The sequence below is a fragment of the Phascolarctos cinereus genome, unplaced genomic scaffold (assembly GCF_003287225.1).
Source record: "Phascolarctos cinereus isolate Bilbo 61053 unplaced genomic scaffold, phaCin_HiC Scaffold_7;HRSCAF=346, whole genome shotgun sequence".
In the NCBI taxonomy this organism is placed as follows: Eukaryota; Metazoa; Chordata; class Mammalia; order Diprotodontia; family Phascolarctidae; genus Phascolarctos; species Phascolarctos cinereus.
The window spans coordinates 149,350,961-149,371,565 of record NW_027556180.1 but is presented as its reverse complement, the minus strand read 5'-3'; the positions used below and the strand labels follow the sequence as shown (position 1 = coordinate 149,371,565).

Here is a 20,605-nt window from a genome sequence, read left to right as displayed (position 1 = left end):
AAGAAACAAACATGACTGAGTATCTGTGATACTCTGAATAGTCCTGTTTTCTCTGCTCCCAAGCAATATGCTGACAGCTATAAGAAACAGGAAGTTCCCTAATTTTTTTTTTTTAAGACTGAGTCTCCCCATGTCATCCTTAATGAAAATGCAGCAGCTACTCTTGGCCTGAGTCCACTCATGATCTGCATGGATCCTTGACTGGCGCTTTGCCTTAGCACACGAGAGCTCAGAGCTCCAGAGCTCAAGCCCTCCACCAACACCAAAAGCGGAGTGGGGATTACCAGAGTGCACGACCAAACCTGGCCATATTTATTTTTAATCCTATCTTCTTCATGGGCTCCTATAAGGAATATGCTTAAACATCTGAAAACTGTAGGCAGATTTCTACATACCCTGTTTCTACATTACATTTCTGTATGCTTGTCCAGTTCTCTTCCAGATGCTAGTTCCTCCCTCCTAAAATTACCCTATATTTATTTTGTATATGAACAGGTTTCCTTTCCAACAGAATCTAAAGCCTTTGGGGGCAAGTCTTTGCATCTTCCAATGCCAGGCCCTTTGGAGACACTTAACAAATTGTCATTTATTAGTTGGTTGATTCATCATTATCATCACCATCATAATACAAACACCATCAAAACTCATCCAAAATGTGCCCTTTAAAATTTAAAACAGACATGTACACACCATGCCCATTGCAGCCCAGCCAGATCAGCACACAGAAAACTGCCTTTCATGTTGACATCTGTTGAATTGTTGAAGACCCTAAGAGTATGTCAAGCACTAAGGTTTGCCCCCCACCCTTGGCTGCAGATGACAAACTTTCATCCAATTGGATTTGGTCAATTTGTCTCAGCATGGAAAGGAAGAATAACTATACAATCATTTTTAAATGCTTATTTTATTTCATTGGTTGCACATTGGGTGAGTGAACTCAATATTACAACTGAAACATAGAATTGATACAAATTAGACTTCTGTTTACATGGAAAGGTAATGAATGAGGGTTTTCGGTAAGTGTTACTGAAAGATTTAGTAGAAGTGTTGTCAGTGGAGTGATTGAGGTGAATGTTTTGGTGAAGTGATGTTAAATGACTGAAAACCAATAATGAAATGCTGTTCTCAAAATAAGTGGAGATCCAGTCTCTTAACCACAGCATTTACTGAATTGATATTTTCTCATCTTGGATTCTGGTGATTTTTTTTTTGTAATTAAACAAAGCATTTAAGATTTATTCATCATAATCAGACTCTTCTGAATATAAACAAACTTTTGGCAAATAATATTTATACAGAAAAATAGTTTTAGATCCTCTCAAATCCCAGAATTATTCTATAAAATTACATTATAAATAAATAAAAAGCAAAATCTGTTGTACATATATTTGTACATCTATGTAATTGCCTTGCCTCCTCCTTACTGTAAATGGTATCCTTATGGTCCTTTTGCATAATATAGTCACAAATTCTGGAAAATGGATATCTTATTAAAAATACAGTCTTTTCTATTTCTTGGGATGTGTATATGTGATGCTTTCGATGGTTTACCTTAAAGGGCTGAAAACAGTTATACAATAGTCATTAAAAAATCAAAATTATGAAACGATAAGATGAAAGACAATGTTATAACAAGTAGTCTACAAAAATATTTCAGTGATGCTCATAATTTACCTTTTAGTTATGTGTACTAAGTTTTCAAGGAATCTAAATTAACAAGTATTAAAAAAAAATGAACAAAAACAACCTTGAATGCTATAGGCAAGTTGTAGCATAACTACATTGTTAGAATTGAGAAAAATTACAAATACTAATAGTATATAATGGTAAAACTACCAAAGTAATAAAAGTTTAGATACAATATTTTCCCACAAATTAAAACAAATGTAACAGTACAAGCACTATGTTAGATTACATTTAGATGTGATTTTTTTCTCCTTAGGGTGATCAAATCTATGACTTAATATAAATAGATAGGAATTAGACTCTGAGGAACATGAGTTAAAATGGCAGATCTTTTTTGAGACAAATCATGACACAGTTAGTGTCTCTAGTTTTCAGAATTGGCAGTGATGCCAACATTTAAAATATTTTACATTCAATCTGAAAAGTTTAAGTCAAAATACTGCAATCACTAATATGCTCACAAAATAAAGGGATGTTTTAAACAATTACACATCATATTCATTTATTACAGCTGTTTTGTTTTTGAAACAATAATTTAAAGACTATGTAGGTATTGTATCGGACATGTGCAACATATAAAATGTGGAATATGAAATATTTGGTACAATAGTGCTTAAAATAAACTTCAAAACAAACTTTCTGAACAAAATTTAATTGTATCGCTATAACCTTGAAGATCAACCAAGTATTTAAAAAAGTAAACAACATTAAAATCTGTTTCATCCATATATAGTATATATGTATGTGTATATATAATATGTATGTACTTGTATTAAAGGTTTTTTTTATATTTTTGAGACATAAAATATGCTTTAAGGTGAAAAGATTAAAAGAACTATTTTTCCATGCTGTAGTCAGTTACAACCCTTTAATTCAACTTTTAAAATGTAAAACAGTAATGGATTTTTAAAAGTGAAACTATCTACTTTTTTGTTGTTTGTTTACATAGTAATTTAGATTAAAGTCACAGTCAGATTTTAAGTGACTAACCTCAGATTTACTTAAATTAGAATATTATACAGATCTCCTCACCTACAGCTTCTTTATTTTACTACGTACATCTTTAGTTTCAAAGTGTTATTCTGTGACAGGCAACTGGATGGTGAGTTTGAAAGACTAATCACTTAGATTAGGTTGTTGGCATTGGCCTCCTTTCCTTCAAGCTGGATGAAGTCTGGCAAAATTTAGGCACTTCTGCAAAGTCTCTCTTATAAAAGAACATTAAAAATATATTTGTAAAATAATACCTTCAAGACTTTGTTGGTTGGGGGTATGAAGCTCATACCGTGCAAAGTTTTTGTTTCTTTTAATCTATTTCTTTTATACTAGAATCACATGATTCAACACAGCATCTCCAGGCAAGCCAAACACTATGCTTTTGATGCATCCCCAGAACTTGTGCTTGTCCTTGGATTTTCCATTAGAATTTGAGACCTGTAGGACAGGTCTTAGTTTTACTTCACTTCTTTCTTTGCTGCAGCATCATCTCATTGAGAAGTGAACACTTACCCTTTGATTAAGTGGGCAAAGGAAACGATAATAATTCGAGTGAGAATTTAACCTGTACTTGGGACAGGTTGGAACCAATGCAAACTGATTATTGCTAAATTTGAAATGTTCTGAGTCTGAAAAGAAGAAATTGGTTGGGCTTTCTGCATCAGCTATAGTTATGGAGATAAGACAATATTCCCTAGGACAGAAAACCATGTTTAGAGAACTTTTGAAAGTAAACTTTACCCTTTATGTCTTTAAACATCACAGCTGGCATCAGGTAGTTAACTATTTTAGGTTGGAATATACTAAGCATACCATATTTAATACTCATATATGATATAGCAGCACTAGCTTCTTAGAGTTTGTGATCTGTCCGGAAGAACTACATTTTTATTTAGCATGCAGTTTGTGGCAATTCTATCGAGGAGGAAACAGGATAGTATGTACAGTAACAATGTTTTGTTATTCTCAATGCGGTTTCTTGGCATTCCATTCCATTTCTGCTGATTATTTCAGTATTATCTGTTAAAAGGGGGGAAAAAAATCACTGTTAGATATCCTTTTTGTAAAAATCAAAAAACTGCAAATTCATGCATGGGGCTTGTCAAAATGGAAGCAATCCTATGGGATTTTCATCAGCTTCTTATAACTGGGTGTGAATATAATGAATACACGAATCCACCCTTAATTCTGCAGGAAAGCAGCAGCATGGCACACTACTTCTGATAATTTGATCATTATGAAGAATGCTACTTCCAATGCAAAAAAAAAAATTCTCCCCCTTGTGTGTTCTTCAAGCTTGCTTTTCCATTTCAGCATTAGGGCATGTCCACAAGGGACCATAGTATCACTGATCTAGAGCTGGAAGGGACCTTGGAGGCCATCAAATCCAACTCCCTCATTTTGCAGATGAGGAAACTGAGGCTGACAGAGGTTAAAGGACTTGCCCAAGGTCACATAGCCAGGAAGTATGTGAGGCAGGATTTCAACTGAAATATTCCTGATTCCAGGTCCCACACTATTTTCAGTAGCGGTCCTAAAATGTATAAGGTCATGCATGCATTGTTATCTGATCCCGTCCTTTTTTTAAATGACCCAGATCTTTTTTCTGTATACTCAGTTCATCACAAATTCATATCTGCTGACTATCTATGATAGTCAGAGAATTTGTATATTATATATATTCATATGTATATACATGTATAACACATAAACATGTATACATATGAAAAGATGAATGCATTTTTTAAAGTTGATTGACATTTATTCACTGACTTCCATTATAAAATTGGAAATGTATTCTAATAGAAATAAATTTTAACCAAATATATAGTAGAAATCACTTTGTGAATTTTGAAGTCCCATGCTTAAATGAAACATGATAATTTCCTATTAATATGAAATTTGTTCTAAATTAATAAAAAAAAAAACTTACACTGAAACTGAAAATTTAATGCAAAACCATTGATCTCTAAGGTCCTTTACAGTTTTAAAATTCTATGATTCTAGGTCAATGGGAAAGGGAGATATATCCTATGTATAGCCTGATCCTTTATATTCAGTCTATTATATATAGCTGTCTTTATAAACATTTTGTTTTACAAATCCAAGCTTCCAACTATTCCTGCCAAGGAGGTTTACTTTGTGTTATGTTTTAGCCAATGGTTTGTTTATTTAAAGTCCCAAAGTTTCTGTTTAGGAAGTACCTTTTATAAATTCTTTATAGTAAGGGTCTTCCTGCAGAGTGGAAGATTACCCAGTAAAAGAGCCATTACCTTTCAGCACACTTTATGATTCAAAGAAACGTGGATTCCCTCATGTAGTTTTCCTTTAAGTGAGTACAGCCATATTTTGTAAAAGTATAGTTTTAGTGCCCCCAAATAATAGGTTACAGTAAGTAAATAGAAGTGTTCCTTAACAGAACACAATATCATGCAGTGGCATCTTGAGTTTACAGAATGGAGAAGTAAGGTATGAATTCTGCTGAAGCTGCCTACAGACATACTTAATGGAAAGCCATATCTTTAGATATAATAAGTTTGTTTCTTTTATCAGTTTTAATTAATGTATCACCTTCTTTTCACATGATCACTAGCACTTCAGTTTAGGGGAAAAATGCATTCTTTGTTGAGCTGTGTACTATTAAATCTGTATTGGAAAAGTTAAGAAATATCACATACCTTTTTTTTTTAAACTAGAACACTACCCACACCCATATTGGTAGATTTTAATTCAATCTTCACAGCTGGGCATACAGTTATTACATGTTAATTCTTTAGTTTCTTCATTTAGCTGCAATGCTTCTTAAGCAGTTTGTGCTCCAATGTGTTAAATCATATACCTTTTAAATTTTATTCTAAACTCCTCAGCCTCTTTATAATGCCTATGAGATAAATATCTTGCCATATAATGTTGTGATTCTTTAAAATGTGTTTTCCTTTTAGAATTTTTTTTTTATAGTCAAGCCCATTCGATGAAATGAAAAGGTCAAATAGGATAAAATGATGAGCTATAATAACAAAATTTCTGATACACCTGGAGAAAAAGCATTCTGCAGAAAGCGTAGCAATGGACAGATCACAACAAAGATATTTTCAGCATGTACCCTAAAAGACATCCATAACAAAGTGTGTAATTACTCAAAGGACCTAAAACATCTTTTTGGGTTGTGAGTTCAACAAAGAAATATGCAAGACTGCCCACCTTTACTTAGACTGCAAGTCAGCATTGCACATAAGTACAAAGCATTTACTAGACTCATCCATGCTACTCTTGCTCCAGGCCCCAGGCTACACTGCCTGAATTCTATGGATAGTGGAATAAATCAAGACAACCTCCTGGATTATTGAACTCTTAACGGTTACTCATCTCTGACATGTAAGGCAGCAGTAACTGTCTCCATACATAGAACCATTTGTTAATTGTATATTGTTAATTGTATATTTATTTATGTATTTCCTAATGCTGAGCAAAAGCCCAAGATACAAGATAGTCCATTTTAAATGGGGACCACTTTTATAACTTGAGAAGGATTTCCATATCTGGGTGTCAACAAGTATTCCTCCTGATTTTCCCCCCATCACTCCTTATTCTGGCCCTATGAGGCATTATCACTTTTCCCTCTGTCCCCTGTTTAATTCTGTGCTCTGTGTTTAGTCTGTGCTAGTACTTTCACTAGCATCACACCAGTCTGGACAATTGGCTGCTTGAAATAAAACTCCATACATGTGTGAAAAGAGCTCCACTTTTGCCTCCAAGGAAAATTTTGCAAAACTCCTCATTTTCAGTTTACTATGTTCATTGAGGGTGGTGACCTTTTTTTGTGTGTGTGTGATCACCAAGAAATTCAAAGATACGACATTTACACCTACATTTTCAAAACAAGTCAGAGAACTTGTGACAATCTTCCTTGGTCTTCTTGTCTACACAGGCCAGATTTTTGTAAGCATGGGCTGTTCCTGTTGTCCTCTTAGAGGGTTTGTCTTCATTACTACAGGGAAGTTTTCCTTCCATGCTCTGACTATATGGTTTATATCTCTTCCCTAGTCACAGGAGATGCTAGGAACAACTCCCAGGACAGTTGTAATTATTTAACATGGTACTTATCCATAGCCTATGGTTTGGAGTATAGTGACAGAAATCAGAAATTCAGAGTTATTCTCTATGCCTTTGGAAAATTTTCAGCTTGGTTGTGAAGATAAGATGCCATCAGCTTAAGTTATATAATCAATAAATGCCCATGGGCAAAAGTAGTAGAGATTTTAGTAGAAATTGACAGACTGAAAAATTTAGGTGGTCTGGTTCATGACAATCCACCCAGCTAATTTCTGGAGGTCTTCCTCTTCCAAAAACAGTTTAGCTGAGAAATCTTGAACTTGCCTCATAAATGGTTTTATCTTTCAGAAGGTAAGGAAAGCAAAGAGGGGTAATAATTTTGACCAGTAATGAGGAACTAGTGGGTGAAGTGAAAATGATGGGCGTATTGGGAGGCTGCTACCCTTTCCTCAAGGGCAAAGCAAGATGTAATCTGATGAATACTCTAGTCTTTAGGCAATAATTATAAGTGTTCAAAGGTAGCAAATAAGTAGGATCTCGTGGCCTGTGCCTCTAAAAGAGAAGGAAGCTCAAGAGGAGTTGGAGACTCTCAAAACTGAAATTCTTATGATGAAATTGTGATTGATTGATAACTTTTCATAGGATTTATAGCTGGAAGGGATGATAGAGATCATTTTGTTCAATGCTCTCATTTTACAGATGATTCAGTGAGGAAAAAAAGACAGTTCATTGGCCAATTTACATTTTTGAAGGACATATACAAGAAATCAAAGCAAGAACAAGTAACTGAAGAAGAATGCAAAAAAATCCCATAAGAAGAGTTGCTGGGAATTAATGTTCACCATGAACTGAGGCTTATGACAAATACTAAAGATAAGAGTATGACAATAGTACCAGTGCTTTTGATTTGGAAGGCAGTATTGAAAGCAAGTAGAAAATTAAGGAGATCTCTGATTATAGATGGGACAATAATATGATGAAGAGAAGGCAAAAACTTTTAATTCCAATTTTGCTTCTCTTGTCTTTATCAAGGAGGAACTGTCTTCAGACCAGGAAAGACAGAACAAAAATGGGAAATGAAAACCAAACTAAGTAAGAGGATACTAAGAGAACACCTAGCTGCCCTCAATGAATTCAAGTCACCTGGTGCAAACTAGACCTCAGAGTATGAACAAACTTACTGATGTGATTGCTGAACTATCTTTGAGGAAAATATGGGTAATATGACAGGTACCTCAGGACTGCAGAAGAGCAAATGTCTTAATATTTTAAAAAATGTAAGTAGGTAAATTACTTCAGACTTTAGGCCAATGAACATGACGATGACTGTTGGTAAAATTTTGGAATAGATTATAAGAGAAATGGGGTGTGTGTGTGTGTATGTGTACATGTGCAGCTTATCAGGGTTGTACATAGTATATTTGGATTTCAGAATAGTATTCATGATACCTATATGACAAGAAATATAGTATCATTAGGTCGGTTTTAAATAATTTCATTGACTAGACCCAAACAATGTTGATTAGTGGGGCAGTCTAAGGTCCTATACATAGCTCTATTTGATTTATCATTTTTATACGTGACTTAAATTAAGGTATGAAAGGAATCATATTTGCAGATGAAACAAAAGTTATGTGGTTAGCTAACATATTACATGACAGAATCAGGATCTAAAAGGATTCTGACCAGCTGGAATGGTAGGTTGAAGATAACAAAATGGGAGAATTAAATAAAAAGTGCTGAACTTTGGTAAAAATAAAAAACAAAACCATTCAACCACATAAATACAGAATAGGCATGGGGGACATAAACTGAAAGCAATTTATATGGAAAAGACCTGGAAATTTTAGTGGATTGTGAGCCTTGTAGAAGTGTGATGTGGTGGTCAAAAGTAACATCACCATTTTTAATAGAAGTATAATGTTCAGACAAGAGGAGGTAATAGTACCCCTGAACCCTACCCTGGTCAGAACACCTATAGAGTATTATGTGCAATTCTGGATGTCCCATCCAGATGGGGCATTGAAGAGGCTAGAATGAATCCAGAAGAGGCAACCAGGTTGGTGAGAGAACTGAAAACCATTATTAAAGTGTTGCTTAAAGGCCCTGGGAATATTTGACCAGAAGAAAAGACTTGATGGGGGTGGGGGAGGAAATGATGATCATCTTCAATGATAACAGTCCTTAAATACTGGAAAAATTGCCTCATGCAAGAGGGAGTAGACTTGTTCTACTTCGCCAAGGAAGGCAAAAACAGGACCTGGAACAGGCAGAAGTTCTAGGGAGAGAGATTCTGGCACAGTAAAAGAAACATGGGCTCTGAGTTTGCCTCTTGAGAAAGATGCTTACGTAGAAGCTGAATGAACACCTCTGGCATTATTACAGTTGGGGCTTAAACTAGAGGTAGAGATTAGATTGAGTGACCTATGAGGTCGTTTCTAACGCTAAAGGTCTGTGTTGACAATCTTTACAGTTTTAGGAAATGCCAGTCATTCCACTCATAGAGACATCTTAATAATTCTGGCCCCTCCTGCCAAAGAGAAGATAGATGATGTGCCAGCTTCTTAATGCATTTGACCTTGATTCATCAGACAAATGATGGATCCCAATTTATAAATCTACCATACAGTAACAGTTAAACTTTTAAATTTATATGCAAAGATAGCCATCAAATAATACTTATTAAATTATTATGATGTCAAAGCATTGAACATAATATCCTACTCAGAATAAATTAAGATTTTATGGGTAGAGGAGAATCTTAATTTATACAGTAGTCATCTTGACAAGTTTGATTGAAATTGGATCATACTTTAAATGCTCTTTGAAAGTATGCTATATAAAGTTATGCTATGTGAATACTTGTATAATAAAATATTCTTTTTAAAATGAATAATAACCATCAACATTGCCTGAATGGAAAGTTTGGTTTGCCATATATTGTATTTACTTAACCTGGGACACAGTCATGGTAAAAGTTCTAGATTTGGAGTTAGGAATTATTAAAGTCTGAATCCTGGCCCTGACTTTGCTGACTCTGTAACCCAGAGCATGCATCTCCTCTTTAAGCCTCGGTTTTCTTATCTGCAAAATGAAGATAATAAAACCTCTCCTACTGACTTCACGTGGCTGGGAGGAAAACACTTTGTAAACCTCAGAGTGCCACAAAAATGTGAGTTGTTATTTTTTTGTTTTCCTAAGACTGGCTAAAATAGCAGCACAACTATTTTGTTATTATCTAGAAAACCTTATGTTTCTTATGTAGAATATGCTTATTATTTCGCTCTGTAGCAGAATCTGAGTTGGAAGAGATTTGCAAAGTCCATCTAGTTCAACCTAACCAAGAATCTCATCTATCAAATTACTATCAAGTGGCCATCTAGACTCCACTTGGAAACCTCTACTCAAGGAGAACCAAATATCTCCTAGGGAAATTCTTTCCACTGTTTGACTGCTTAAATGATAGGAAGTTTTCCCTTAGATCAAGCTGTGTTTTCTCTCTGTGATTTCTACCTATGGCTCTTGATTGCACTCTGCAGTCAAGCAGAACAAGTCTGTTTGTTCCACATAATAAGATTGTCAGATGCTTGAAGATACGCTGTAATCCCTTCAACCCCTGGCCAGGTATGCTTTTCTCTAGGGTAAGCATCCTGGAGAAGGAAATGGAAAACCACTCTAGAATCTTTGTCAAGAAGACCCCCAAATAGAATCACAAAGAGCAACAGCAAAGCATAGGTGAGTTCCTTAAGTGTGACATGATGTCTAGTTGCCTCACCTTGCTGGCCATCTTCCTCTGGACACACAATAGCTTGTCATACAATTCTTCTTAAAATATGATACTCAGAATTGAAGAGTTTTCTAGATGAAGCATCACTAGGGCAGAATATGATTGGACTATACCTCCCTTTTTGGGGACACTATACATTATTAGGGCAGATTAGAATGGCATCTTGTGGTGAGGAGAGTGCTGGACCAAGAGTCTGGCTTCTGACCTTTACTGTGGGACCCTAGCAAATAATTTATCTGAGCTTCAGTTTTCTCATCTGCATAACAGCAGCACTTTCCTCAAAAAATGTTTCTAGGATCAAGTGAAATAATGTAAAGCATTTTGCAAACTTTTAAATGACATGTAAATGTTAGCTACTTTTATATGATTCTGTTGACTCCTTTTTAACTTAAGGCCTACTAAAACCCAGAAACCTTTCATAGAAACTGTTACCTCGACATGAAGTTGGTTATTTGAACTGAAGTATAGAATTTTACATATATTACTATTAAGTTTAATTTTATCAGACTCAGTCCATTTTTCTAGCCATTGTTCTCTTCTTGGATTCTGAGTCTTTAATTAACACCTGTCATCTGTAAATTTGACAAGTATGCCATCTGTGCCTTCATCCAAGCCATTGATAAAAATTATATTGAACAGAAGAGGGCTAAGGACAGATTCCAGGAACACTCCAGCAGAGATCTCCCTTCGTTTTGACCTTGGTCCATTAATGACTACTCTTTGAGTCCATTTAACCAATTCGTGTAACTATTATCATCTAGCCTACATTTCTCCATTTGCTCTCAAGGATAGCATGAAAAAATTTGTCAAGTGCTTTTTTAAAATCTAGATATATTGTGTCTCTGATTCTATTAATCTACACATTATGTGATAATGTCAGGATTTAAAAAGACCTTGATATTTATCCTATCAAAAATGGAAATGTAGTTAGTTTGGGATAACTGTTCTTTAAGAAAACATGCTTGATGTCACTGATTATATCACTTTTCTTTCCAGAATTTTCATACACCATTCCTTTATATATTCCAAAATTTTGCCACAGAAATTGAAGTTAAGCATACCAACCTATGAACCTACCATCTTCCCTTTTTAAAAAAGTATCAATAGATACAAAAGATAATAGATTGCCAGGGAAGCCTGACCACTTCCTATTAAAAAATGGGTTTGTTTTTCTTTTGCTTTGAAAACATGTAATTCTTTGTTTTTCTTACTGTCCACTTTCTTTTTTTTAAAACCCATCTTTGGTTTCTTAAGATCAATTACAATACTTCTGAACATCTGGAAGCTCAAGTTCGGTCCCTGCATAGAAGGGGAAGGTTTTTTTTTTTTTAAGTTTGATTTGGGAGGTAAAAAAATTGTTTAAAATTACATTTTGAATCCAGGTTTTTCTGAGAATTAAAAATTTTTTTTTTTAAAGAATCTGGCAGTGATAAAGTCTGACTGACTAGTGTCTATTGATATGAAAGACAATTTCTAAGTATAAACTGTATGTGAATATAGACATTATAGTAAAGAACTCTCTGATTCTTAACTACTACAGATTTGAGAAATGCAAGTGTTAGAGTTGAAATATCACTGGATTTGGAGCGCAAATTCGTGGATTCAGCTCTTGGCTTTACTTCTTTCTGTCTGTGTTACCTTGGGCAAGTCATTTTATATCTTTTTTTTTTCTTATTTTGCCATCTACAAAATGACAGGGTTGGACTAGGTAAACTTTAAGGTCTCATGAAAGCCATGACCCTATGATTGCCTTTTCAGATTTTTATAAGACATGACAATGCTTATCCCAGTGCTCAAAGGGAGAATAAATGCTTTCTCAACTACTCTGTAACTCTGGACAAGTCATTGAAACTTTCTGAGCCTCTGTTTCCTCATCTATAGAATTAAGAATTTTGATTAAATGGTCTCAAGTCCCTTCCAATTCAAAAATTTTATGAAACTGAATTAGCCACAAAATATTGGATTTAGTCCTTGAGGCCAAAGAGCAAGTGAGAGGGCAGGTTTTTGTTTGTTTGTTTGTTTTTGTTTTTTGTTTGTTTGTTTGTTTTGATGGGATCCAAAACCTTTTTCTCTTAGAAAGTTATATCTTTAGCCTATATTTTTAGAGCGACCTCTTTCAGTCAACTAGATTGTCAAATTTTAAGAACAAATAGAAATTCATACTTTACCTTATACTAGCCTTTTAGAAGTGTTAATTTGGTATTCTGTTGTTTTTTCTTTTTAAAGTCCTATATGTTTTCCTAGTGCTTTTATTATGAGACTTTCTTAAGCACCGACAATTACATATACATGAAATATATATATGCATATATATTTTATACATACATATTTAATCCTTACTTCTTTGATCCAATAGATTAATTAATTAAGCTATTGCTGTATATACTTTGTGATTTTGTGGCTATGAGACCAAAGCATCAGAACATACCCTGAATTCATTAGCACAGGTCAGAGATACACACATTTCTCAGAAATAAGCATAGCTTTGGAGCTGGAACTATTTTTTCAAGTAATAAATCCCAAACCCTAACAATGTATATACTTTTTTAAAAAAGAGCCTATATAGAATTTTAAAAATACAATTTTACTGCATATTCTTGAATATGATTAACTAAATATAGACCACAAAAACAATCTGGATGTCTCCTCAGTGATTTACCTCATGATATACCCTTAGCTAAAGCTTTAGCTGGATATTAATATCTCTCAACATAACAATTAAGGTTCTTTTCATGCTCTCTCTTCAAATAAGTAGCAATTTCAGACTCTGAATTTCATGTCCAGAGTACTATATATGACAGTTTTGTCTATCCACATTGAATTTTTTTTAAATGCCCCTTAGCAGCTCTTAAAAGACTTTCAAGGTCATTTTCATGAGATCTTTATAGTATTAATTATAGTATTAATTAATTATTAATCCCATTTTGCAGATCTAGAAATTATGGCACAAGGAAGTTTATTTTATGAACACCTTATGTATACTTTGTCCAATGTACCCAGTGCTCTCCTATAAAGAAGCATTTAATTTTTACTTCCTGTGTGGTGCTTTGTCCTCTCTACCAAGACATGGTTTATTATGCTCATCTGAAGTGGGCTATTGTAGGGGCCAGAGTATGTTTGATCAGTGGTGACAGTAGTTCTATGATACTCATTGCACCCCTTGTCATTCTAGAATGCTGGTGGAGGCAGGCAAAAAACGAAAGCTTTTCCAATCCAGCCCAGATCATGGGAACAAAATGTAAAGCAACAGTCAGGAGCCAAAAGCAATAGTACTGGATGGGAGAAAATGGTGGCTACTCTAAGCAGCTACATAGGGTGTAGTGGCTGAGCCATTTCCAAAGGCTGGTGTGCCTAACCTTCTCCAGTACTTCCGCCAGGGTTAACCAACCTCTCCCCCACTGGGCCTTGCTGATATTTTCTGTGGGCTGCCTCTGGAGGCTCAGCTGCTACCCAATAGCCCTTTCTCAGACAATTACCAGCCAGTCAAATTCACAGCTTTTCTGCCTCTTTTTCTGAAAAATTCTGGAAATTCTTCTGCTATGAAGAAAATCAAATCCAAAGAGGAAGATTTATTCATTATTACATCCCAGACAGACTATTCTCTCAAATAAACTTTCTTTTCAGTGATGGAAAACCATGTTTGAAAAATGAGACTCCAAAGTACTAAAAACTAGATATTTTATATTTAGCAAATTGGTGGCTTGACCAAAATCTTGAACTGAAAGCATTTGTTATAGTTCCCTTTTCCACAGAAAAGGGAACACAAATAAGAGTTGATGCTACACAAGATTAGAGAACATTAAAAATAAAACCATACCTGGTATGATATCACAAATTACTGACAACCCACTGTAGCATCTAATAATGATAATAGCAATAATAATAGCTAACATTTATATAGCACTTTAAAGTTTGCAAAGCACTTTACATGTGTTATCTCCTTTGGTACTCATAACAATCATATGAGATAAGTGTTATTATTATCTCTATAAAATACAGAGATAATAAATAAAATATTGACAAGCATCAGCCCTAAAAATGACAGATAAGACCAAGAATTGTTAAAATGTCCATTGGTCACTTACTAAAGTGAATAGTTTATTCTAACTATTAACTAATGTCTACTTAAGTCTCAAATTACCCAGACTGAAAAAAGTGAAACACAAACAAACTGATGCTATATAACAAGGGAGCAGTAGTATTGGATAAGATATTAAAGGATCTGCTTAACCCCTAATATCTAAGTCCTCACATATGTATGAATTATTTAGGTCATCAATATGGTATTAACCTTATGCCAAAGGCAAAATACTCAGAAAACTTCAGTGACCATATTATGAGTAGCAAGTCAAATAATTCTGAAACCTAATCAGGTATGATCCAAAGAAGTGCCTACTATTTCAGAATGGCAGCGTTCTGCATGTTACTTTAAACCACAGTGGTGTCAGAAGCCAGGCACTTAGGCACTCTGTCTAAACCATAGCTTAGCATCTATACAGGCATGCCTGCCTCATAGCAGGCATTCACTAAGGGAAACAAATAACTAATTCTGATTCTACAACTGCTTGAATGTTTTCATTATCTGCTCTATTAGAATTAAGGGCTACTCATCACTAATCATAAGAAGTTAGCGAGACTAGGAATAGGGGAAATCGGGAAATGTTGCATTGTAATATTAATTCTGCTCTTCACTTTTCAAGTGTAGGCAGGGAAGAACTGGGAAGGCTTAATCATAAAATACCCTCAATCTTTAAAAAATATGTAAAAGCAAGTGTTGTCCTTTGTCCTTTGGATATAAAGAATGACTGCTCATTTACCAAGAACAAGATTTATCATAGGATTTAGAATTTAAATGCACCTTACAGACCATCTAAACCAACCACCTTTATTTATTTTTTACTTTTTTAAGGGGGAGGGGGAGGCAATCAGGGTTAAATGACTTGCCTAGGGTCACACAGAGAGTAAATGTCTGGGGCCAGATTTGAACTCAGCCACCTAGCCTCCCCACCCCCTTCATTTAATAGATAAAGAAATTGAGGCACAGAGACTTTGTGAAATACCCAAGTTCCCCTGGTATCATGGAATCAAATTTGGAAGGGGGTTTTGTGGTCATCTAGTCCTGTCATTTTATCATCCTCACAAAATTCTAACAAGTAGTCATTTAGCCACTGCATAGCATAGATCACTTTTGGATAGCTCAAATTATTAAGGAAGTTTCTCCTTGTATTCAGCCAAAAGGGGAAGCATTGCTTCTGCAGAGATGTGATTTAAACCCAGATCTTTTTGATGCCAAATCCACTGCTCTTTCTACAACACTTCCCTATTTGTAACAGGGATATACTCAGAGATCTGTTTTTTAATATGATGTATGGTATGAACTGATCCATCCATCTTCTCTCACCCAGTTCCTACTGTGCTCCCAAAGGTCAATGGCATACACATATAAAGAGGCTAGCCAGAGCTATGAATGCAGTCTGTAGAAGACTATTTTTCTTTTTTAACTAACTAACTATATGACTTTTATGGGGATTAAATCTGTCCACTTGACTTCTTTACACCCATCACCTTCTAAACAGCCAGCCCTTTAACTAGACTTTAACATGACCACAATTTAAAAAATGAAATGATTTTGAAGTTGATCCAAACTAATTTGAATTTAAGGATTTCCTTTGGCCATAAAGTACCGGTATAAAAACAAGAGCTCTCTTTAGATTAAGTGACTTTCTCAGGAACAAAACACTGTTCCTTAAACAATGAAATTCAAGATGACTGTTCCAGAAATACCCACATTTTTCTAAGTAATGGTGCTCATTTCAAAGTTCCAGAGAAGTCAAATGACTTCTTTTACAAAGTGATTGCCCTTAATGTCAAGTACAGTAAGAACACTCTTACTGTTTCATTTAATCACTAAGGAAAATTAAAAGAAAGGGCCAACAGCTCTATGAATCCAAACCATAAAACAGCAAGGAGAAATGCATAGGGGAAATCTTCTGATGGTCAGCTTTCAAACACTGTCTTTTCAAAACCATGTTATAATAAGGCAGCTAAATTAAATCTTATTAACTAATTGTAGACAGAGCCAGAACTAAAACAAGGCCATCAGGGCTGTGGTAGCATCTCAGGGGACACAAGGGGGCCTGTTTCTTGCCCCTCATTCCCTTCCAGCATCAGCTATGTGTTCCCTCGTTGAAACCCAGACTGTCACCACTGCCTCTGTGCCCCGTAATTCTTATGCTTCCCTCCTTTCAGCAGGCTGAACAACCTCTACTTTCCCTTCCTCCTCTGCCACCCCTCAGATGCTTGGCCTAGGGAACTGAATCATGAGGGACCTCCAGGATCAGTGGATGGTGGATCAGAAGCAAAGACCCCACTGCCTTCTGCTATCTGACCGCCACAGTGAACCAAGCCTTCCTCTCCCCTAGTTGTTTATTCTCCTTGGCTTCTGATTTATGTAAACCTTCCTCTGTTTTGATCTAGTGAAAAGATCACAAAATTCAGAGACTGAAGACCTAAATAGCTCTGTCAACTTCTGCCTTTATGACCTTCATCAAGTCACCTTATCTATGACTCAGTTTCCTCATCTGTACAAATCTAAGTATGATCTTTTCTCAGAATCCTTCTATCTTCTGGTGCTCACTAAGACCTATCTTTCCGCTAAAACTACCACATCTCTTGACATTATTGCTAAGGCTAACTATTCCTCCTTTCACACCCCTATGGCACAGAGGACCATGAGGAGGAGTTGACATACTCCATGTATGCCAGCTCTATTTGTGGCCCCTTGCCACATGCAGACCATCACTCAGCCACTACCTCTCTTTAAGTTCACTTTTTCTTGTTCAGATCCTTGTTGCTGCCATCTATGGTCACTCTTCATCCTCCCCCCCACCATAAGTTTAGTACCATATTCTCTATCCTGCTTCTTGACATTTCAAACCCTCTGAATTCCTAATTCATCAACATCCTCAACTTTCACGACCTTAGTCTCCAATTTACCTTAACCATGGTCATACCTAAAGCCTATCCCCTACCTTCAACCCCAGCTCAACTTAATTTGCTCCAGATGCTAGAATTCTTAGTTATGATTCTGATTATAGATCATATCTGAGATGTGAGAACCATCAGATATCTCAAAATATCATTGATATTGAAACCCAGGTTAAATACTTCTAGGCAGGGCTGCTTTATGAATGGAGCCCACTAGTGTTAGAAAATTTTTTTTCTCCCTGTGTTCCTGTGATTGCTCCTTCACCCCACCCTCCACCCCCATAACTGAGCAAACAGCACAAAAAGAGTTTATGTAAGAAGAAAAAAATTCCCACTGTAATAGATTGAAAAAATGGAATAAACAAGGTAACTGTGAGGTTGTACAGGGCAGTTAAAGTTGAAAGAATTCAGTGGAAATTGAGAAAAGGAAGTCCTCCCCCTCCCCTTCTCTGTCCTACATATACAACAGGAAGTGTGCCACAGACAGGATTAAATGCAAGAGGAGCGAAGTCCAGCTGGTAAGGAAGAGGGGTGTTCCAGGGTCAGGTGAAGAAAATTTCCTTCCTTCCTAGATTCCTTGGGAACCCAAGGTTATACAGCTTGAATCTCTAGCATCAAGAGAAAGATATAAATCCTATCTCCCCCTTGCCTCTTCAAAATAAATTTATTTCTTATAAAAAAAAACACAGCAATGATACTAAATTGCATGGTTTTCTTTTAAAAGCAAGAGTGGGAGTAAGGAAGACCTGCCTCTTCCCCACCCACCCACCCACCATACTCCCTTATTTTCTGTCTTTTTTGTGCTCCTCATTAATAGTCTCTATCGGTATTCCTTTATGCTCCCCTGCCCCCAACCCCATCTCTGCACTTCTTACTGTCCCTAATATTTCACCGAATCTCTATTCTTTCCTCTTCAGTCTTCATCTGCAGTCTACATCAGCCACTACTGTCATAATCTTTTGGTTGTTGGCTGCAAGGCAAACTTCGTGAAGCATTTTAGTTGGGGCAAGCTCTGAATTTGCTTCAGATAGTTCAGATTTTGGGTTCAGCTACAATTCTGTACTTGAACATTACATGATTACTGAAAGCCAAAAGTAAGGCTTTATTGCCTGGAGATAACACAAGATACCAGAAGTGAGGTAATTAATTAATGCACTGCTAATTATACGTGTTAATATATGAACACTTTGGAGCAACTTTGCCTGGCCTATTATACAGCCATTTATAAACTGCCATTATATGGAAAGGTCAAAGATAATTAAAGGGAGATTTAAAGACACTTTGAGAAGTAACATTGCCAGTTATTTATAGTGAAAAAAGAATATAGTGATGAGAAGGGCAGTTTGTGCTTTATACCAAATTTGACTGTTTTTTCTTTAAAGGATTTTCATTTGTGCAGAAGGGGTTTCCAAGACTACCAGCTTAAACTGTGGTCCTTTGATAAAACTATAGCTGGTTCATTTTGGAGCAGCCTGCTGTTTGGCAAAATATTTGTAATATTTAGCAGATTTCTAAAGAGGTGTTGAGTTAGAATAATTGTTTTGCCTAAGAATAGCAAATCTATCACTGTAGACTAACATAAGGGCCTGGCTGGGCTTCTATAACTACTAGAATGTTTGCAAAGTAAAACACAAAGCCCTCTGATGTCAGTGATGCATAATTTTGATGAAAAGAATTTTTTCCTTGACATTTTCATTCTGGTATATTTGACCAAAATTATTCCAGCCATATTTCAGACTGAGTGTGAAAAGTTACAGTTTCACAAATCATTAACAGCTGAACTTTAAAGTGAAAAGAAATACATAGAAAAAGTCCTCTTTAAGGACTGATATGTTGGGTTTTTATTGGAAATGTAGGCCATCTGGATATAAATCCATTTGAATAGAAATTCTATATCTGAGAATAATCTTTCACCTCTCATATGGCTTCATGTTGAATCCATAAAAATTGAGACTTTTGGATAAAAAGACAAATGCATTTGGATCTGAATTTTTCAGGAAGCATTTTGCCAAAAGTATTTTCAAATCTACTACTGTCTAATGAAAAATCTCACTCTTTTCCAGATGAAGATATCCACATGCAAATGAAATAACCAGATGTTTATATATGTCATAGCATATTTTTATAGTATAGCTATAATCTTAATGTACTAAATTACAGTAAGAAAATCAGTTTGGAATTGACTGTTAAAGAATTTAAAATGCTATTATGATGTGGCAGAAAAATTTTACTTAAGATATGGAGGACACCAGCTGCAACATTTAATTAATAAAATGAGCACTTGTACTTTGAAATGATTTCAAAAATCTACATTGAAAGGATGTTTGTTCTGTGAAGGATAGCCAATATCTTGGATTCAATAGGCTGCTGCCAATTTGAAGCAGCTTCATTCAAGGGGGCCCCAGGACTGGAGGAGGGAAATAAAGAAAGCCCTTAGCACTGCCAGGGAAAAGCAATGGAAAATGGTTTATGCTGAAATTGGAAGGACATTTCAAAGAGGAGACTGAAGTTATGTTCCAAGGGGATTCACAGAAACTAGAACCTACCTGAAGTTAATGTAAGCTCCTGAACCTACTTAAAATTGTGCCTCTGTCTGCACTGTCATTATGTAAGATTCAGAACCCTGTGCAGTGTCTGGCTACAGTTCCCACTTCAGCAGTGGAGCAGAATGTATAATTCAGCCTCGGCTTTGAAGAGACTAAAGACAGAAAAACAACCAAATGCTCACACATAGTGAAAGAACTGGAAGTAGCATTAAAATGAATGTTATGTAAGGAAAATGAAAATGTGTGTATTTCTTTGCATATTGTGAGATTCCATATATCTCTCATCTGGAGTGATGACACTGCCACCTAGCAAATTCACACCTTTCAGAAAGCAGTTCAATTTTCTAAACCAGCTATACATTAAAATGTGTCCTTTTTCTCCAAATTCTTTGTTGTTGTTGTTGTTGTGTTGTTGTTGTTGTTGTTGTGTTGTTTGTGTGTGTGTAGCAGGGTGGGAGGCTGTATATAATAACAGAACTGTAGTGGCACTTAAAAGTCTCCTAGAAAAATAATGGCCCAATGGGTGATGTGGAAGAAAGAATGTTGAACT

The 20,605-nt window shown here is 35.6% G+C and overlaps 1 protein-coding gene across 9 annotated transcripts in view; it reads right to left on the bottom strand.

Annotated features, from left to right (window-relative positions):
* Positions 1 to 885: 885 nt before the first annotated feature.
* Positions 886 to 20,605, bottom strand: part of MBNL2 (muscleblind like splicing regulator 2) — a 188,326-nt gene continuing 168,606 nt past the window's right edge. For 5 of the 9 annotated variants that reach the window (XM_020963990.2, XM_020963993.2, XM_020963996.2 and 2 more), the window contains one exon: positions 886 to 3,702. In XM_020963990.2, the coding sequence (XP_020819649.1) occupies positions 3,575 to 3,702 (128 nt within the window). In that variant the 3' untranslated portion in view covers positions 886 to 3,574. The remainder of the gene's footprint in view (positions 3,703 to 20,605) is intronic. The other 4 variants (XM_020963992.2, XM_020963995.2, XM_020963997.2 and 1 more) reach the window with 1 other exon arrangement.